This window comes from Halyomorpha halys, unplaced genomic scaffold (assembly GCF_000696795.3).
Source record: "Halyomorpha halys isolate HHAL.00 unplaced genomic scaffold, Hhal_1.1 Scaffold507.1, whole genome shotgun sequence".
NCBI classification, from domain to species: domain Eukaryota; kingdom Metazoa; phylum Arthropoda; class Insecta; order Hemiptera; family Pentatomidae; genus Halyomorpha; species Halyomorpha halys.
In genome coordinates, this window is record NW_027105013.1 from 329,485 (window position 1) to 335,090 (window position 5,606).

Consider the following 5,606-nt stretch of genomic DNA (forward strand, 5'->3'; position numbering starts at 1 on the left):
GGTCCAAACTTCCAATCCATTACAAAAGACTGATCTACATGACTGTTATAAGGCCTATCCGGACAAACGGAGTTGAGCTATGGGGCTCCACTAAACCATCGAATTCCCCTCGAATCCAATCCTTACAGTCCAAAATCCTTCCTAAAATCCTTAATGCACCTTACTTTGTCACAAATCAAATCATCCATCAGGACCTCTATGTCCCCTATGTTGCCGATATGGCCGGAACCAGATACCAATGCTTCCATGATAAACTTCCCAACCACCCAAACCAACTAGTTTCTAACCTGGCTTCTCCTTCTCTACTCCTATAATCCTCCTAGGCGTCTGAAAAGAAGATGGCCTCGAGATCTTCTCTAAAAACGTTTTTGGAGTGCTATCAATAGGTAGATTCTCCACATGTTTGTATCATGTCATGATTACAAATTTACTTGATGTGTATATATGTATACAGTTGTAAATAACAATAAATAAATTATTTTAAAAAAAAATTTGAAACAGCCACTATTTTGTATTCCCCATAACTATAGTTGGCAGACTCATCAATTTTGACAAGTAATTTTACGTAGTTTTCATCAAATGATGGGGTAAAATAACTGACTTTTTCACGAGGCTTTTGCACCACAAGTTGACAGGGATCCAAACTATTCTATTGTGTGCAAGCAGTCATGTGGAAACAAGAGACCCTAGCGAACACAAAGCATAAATCACAAATTCTCAAGGTAAATAAACACGGACTATATTTGGGCAGATGCGACTAATAAAAATAATGGACTCGAAGACAGCGAAGTGACGATGCCATAAAAGGGATTGGTACTTAGCATAATGCCCAATACGAGCAATCAGGAGATTGGTTGACAATCCAGACGTGACGTGACCCCGTCGCTCTGATAAATACTGAAGAACGTTTCCTCTCTCCGTCACGGGACACCGGCCTGCAATATTACACTCTACACGGGAAATCCATTTTCGTCTGCCACAACGGACGGGAAGGTTGGTATCGACACCTTCGGCTAAGTGACTAATGGGTGCGATCCACTTATGAATAACGTGTCACGTGATGGGTTTGTATCAGTACAAGTACTGCCATCACATAAGGATTCTAATTTCTCTTACTATCTTATAACTAGAAGACAAGAGTGAATTTTATTAATAAAGAAATAGAACCGGCAATGCTTGGCAATTGGTATATTGAGGGATGTTAGATAGTTAATTGAATAAAAACCAAAGTTGGATATAAATTAACATATTCATTTATTTATAATGAGGTATAGATAGTAGACCATAGATTACCGGAGAATGTGGTCGGGGGGTGAGGTCAGTAATTCGTTCACATATTTCTTAAATTATTCATTTCCCATTCTCCATATTTCTTCTTCTTCCTTTTTGCTATTGTGTATATATATATAGTTATATGTATAGGTATATAAGTTAATACTCACACTCTAATTCGGATATAAGTCACTCACGCACAATACTTCATTTTCTGTCATATTATTCAATTTGTAGATTCAATACTTGTTTTTTCAGTTTTTTATATACTACTTGCATATCTTATATTATACATATCTTCTTATCTACATAATATTATATTTCATCTTTCACTGTTTTCAATCAGCTACCTTCTAAGTTCATTATTATTAACAAATTATTTATGATTTAATTCAATATTTAGTATAATTCCAAACTTGTTTTTTATACTATTTATTTTCAACTTTGTGTTTCTCTAAATGTTGTTGTTATCTCTTTTGTTCTAGTTATCTCTATAGCCCTAATCATGACCTGAAACTCAGCTCGAAACGTCGGCATAATTAAATTTTTTATTTTTATTTATGTTGTTTCTTTGCTGAATAATGGTTTAATTAATTAATTATTGTATCTATTTATATCATATCAGTGAATAACATTATAAAATAAAAATATATGTTAAAAAATAGTAATAAATTCATTACGACTAAACCAATCTTCACGCAATTTTGGAATGGTTTAGGGCTCTATAAACTGCACCAATGGGCACAAACTTAGTTAAAAAGAACAAACATTCAGCTTTCTTACAGTTGCATTAATATAAGAATAAAATAAAAAATAAAGAAGTTATGAACGATTATATAATAAAACAATAATAATATTGGAAGAAGATAGACCGTATGAATAAGATTGTAGATTGTCCGGGTGGCGGTCACTAAAGTAACCAAAATAGTAGAAGAAAACCATTTATTGTTAACCAACATTTCGCTGTACATCATGTCTGATTGAATCGGGTCATGTTTGTTTTTATCGGAGACTCCTGCAAAGTTGGGCGAAACGTTGGTTAACGATATATTGTTTTCATCTACTATTTTGGAACCGCGACCTGGACTATCTTCCTACAAAATAATAATAATAATCTACAAATATAAAAATATATATGTATGTATATATATAAACTTATTCAGGTTCTATAAATCATGGATTAAGTATATACCCTGGGAGCTTATCAAGGGAACTTAGGGAGGGCTTTGAGCCATTTATCTCGTGTGCTAACTTACTTTGAAGAACCAACTGCGGAGCACCAATTTGGTCAGAAGTTGGAAGTTCTTGGATGAAGGATAGCATTTGACAATTATTAGCTTATATTCGAGATATATATAGTGTATACGAATGCGTCCTATTGTATTCGAGTGTGTATCTTGTTTTCCAATTATAGTTTCGGCGTACTCATAAATACATTTCAAACGAATTAAATTTAAATATAGTGTAATTGGACCGATTAGGACTAACGAATAATAATTGTTTAGAAACATAACTTTTGGAAGAATTATGATGAAAATATGCAGGAGATTCAGCAATAGATTAACTCTCCCATTACTTTCAATTACGGATACACGGAATACATAATAAGTGGAAGTATTGCAAACGTGCAAAATTTTGGAAAGGAGCTTTCGACGAAAATACCCCTTTTTTTTTATCTTAGTCGATTAGAAAAGTTAATTACTGAAAATAATAGACATGGTGTATAAAATTTAAAAAAATAAATAATCATTTTAATGTGTTCAGGAGATTCATTAGCATTGCTAGCTCGTTAAGGGACTTATTAAATAGAAAATGGAGATCAAAACATCTCCAACGAAAGCTGTAACCTTCTCAGAAAGACTTTCTGGAGAGCTTTAACCATTTAACGAGACTCCTGCTTTAGTAAAACGAAACCTTTACAATATACCTTTATAATAATAATATACCTTTATAATATTTTAGATGCCTCGGAACGCCAAAAGCCCGGAATAATCATTTGATATTTTAATAAGGTAGGAAATGGATAGACATTTATACAGGAAAGTCGTAAGGAAAACAAATTTCTTTATTAATTAGATAAAATTCGGATCCATAATTAAATATTAGAAACTCAAAACTGAAACTGATTATAATCAATAGATAGTAAAATATTTCATGAATTTAAATATATCACCAATCATCGAGTTATCTAATCGGTCAATAGAATAATATTCTTTGGGCCGCTCATAGTTCAGTGGTTAAGACACAGTCTTACCAATATGATGTCTATTGGCGGTGCCGGTTCGAATCCGGCCTGGGGCGTTGACTTTTTTCATTGAGTGGCGGTCCCACAAAATGAAGAACTTTGAGCCCCAACCATGGTTAGGCGGTATAGGGAGTCTTGGTCGAAAAAAAAAAAAATTCTTTATAAGACTATCATCAGACCTATCTGGACCTACGGACTTGAGCTTTGGGGAACTGCTAAATATTTGAACATCAAACTTATCCAGTCCTTCGAATACCTAATTCTCCAGAACCATAGTCGATGCACCCTATTACGTTTCCAACAGAACACTAAACAACGACTTTCATATCTCCTTTGTCCTTGACCTAATACCAACCAAATTCTCAATATTCCACATAAACCTTGATAATCATCCTAATCCTTTGGTTCAAACCTTATCCAGTTCCACCCATCCTTTAGATCTACCTAGAAGGTTTTAACGGCAGTGGCCAAGAGCCCTTTTGTAAAATTAAATTAACAATTGGAGTTATGGAAATGGCCAGATGCTCCGATCATGTGGAGAGATTGAGGCTTTAGTGCACTTACTCAGCCTCCACTGGCTCATTACCAGTGACGCGGTTAGAGGTCTAGGATCTTGAAGAGCCTTACTCGACCCCTCATACGTGGGGAATAGAGTGGGTTTTATTTATTTATTTTTATATTTATATTTTTTATTATTTTTTGTTATGAACGTGTAGAATTATTAATCATCACTATTACCCATTGCCGTAATTTGTGGCAGATAGTAATATTATCAATAAATTAAACTTTGCAATTAAAAAAAAAAATTATCGAGTTAGGGACGAGACGGGTTGAGCTGTAGGTCCCACAGAGTTGGTCCTGAACGTTTTGGGTTCGATTCCCACCATCAACTACAATGTACGATCTTGAATAAACTGTCTAGCCGAATTAGTCGTTCGTATAATTCATTTCCTCACACCCTGCATGCGTTATGAGTAGCTAAGACATTTTATTGTTGTTTGTGTTTAGTGTTAATACAATCACGTACGATGAGTGTCATAGTAGTATTTAATTTAGTTAAAATTTTGAAAACTATTGAAAGTTTTCTAGAAAAACAGTGTCTTGTACGTGCAACGACTTCGTAGCAATAGCCTAAGACTACAGTTATATCCATCTTGACATCTGTATTGACATATTATAGACACTAAGAATTTTATTTATATACAGTTATTGATTTCGTAACTTTTTTTATTGCTTTTTATTATACAGTTTTGTCATTTTATTTTATCTTGAAAGCCCACTTTTATTCTAATTTCTATTCATTATTTTATTTTGACTATATTATTAAGTTTTTATTGTTAACTTTTTTGAAAGAATAATCGAAATATTTTACCTGTAATTTGCGTCTAATGGCGTCCCTTGTATAGCCACATTGTCGTGATCGCGCCTGTTCGTCCTCCACCAGAAATAAGCAGCTTGTGTTGAAGTGGCCAACTGAGGTGAAAATCTGCATTCCAGGGTGAGATCTTCCCCTTCTCTGGTATCTCTAGCCTCCTCATTCCCTCTGCTTCCCTCTGGAATAAAAAAAAAAAGAGATTAATAAACAATAAAAATAATAATTAAACTTGAAGCAACAATAAAATTGTGCTTCTAAAAATGGAATTCTATTGAAGTTTCCTGGGCTTATTCAAAACCAAGATATCTTTAACACTTTCCTAGAGCTCCAATAACTCGGTTATTGAAGTCCATGTATAACCAGAAGTAAAATTCTGAATTCGTGGATAATTAGAAAAGACGACTGCAAACAATAATTGGTAAATATAATTAAAATTAAAAAAAAGAATTAATGATAATTATAATTAGCGCTGAGTATGATTTGTTGTATAAGAAATTTTGGCTTCGAAATTAGGTATATAAATGAAGAAAACCCCATTGATTTGATTCGATATATAAGACAAGGGATGAACGTTTTAATTTAAACTGAAAAAAATTGTTAAAAGACACTATGTATACAAGTGATATATGTAATAGCAAGGTTGAAAATATGATTTATTTAGTAGGCAGGTGTTCCGTTTTAAAGTTATATAATATAATAATATTTAGGAGAGTA

The 5,606-nt window shown here is 33.3% G+C and overlaps 1 protein-coding gene across 5 annotated transcripts in view; it reads right to left on the reverse strand.

Annotated features, from left to right (window-relative positions):
• The window catches only part of ed (echinoid), a 470,092-nt gene that overhangs the window by 67,838 nt on the left and 396,648 nt on the right, over positions 1-5,606 (reverse strand). For all 5 annotated transcript variants that reach the window (XM_067047437.1, XM_067047430.1, XM_067047419.1 and 2 more), the window contains exon 2: positions 4,890-5,070. In XM_067047437.1, coding sequence (XP_066903538.1) covers positions 4,890-5,070 — 181 coding nt within the window. The remainder of the gene's footprint in view (positions 1-4,889; positions 5,071-5,606) is intronic.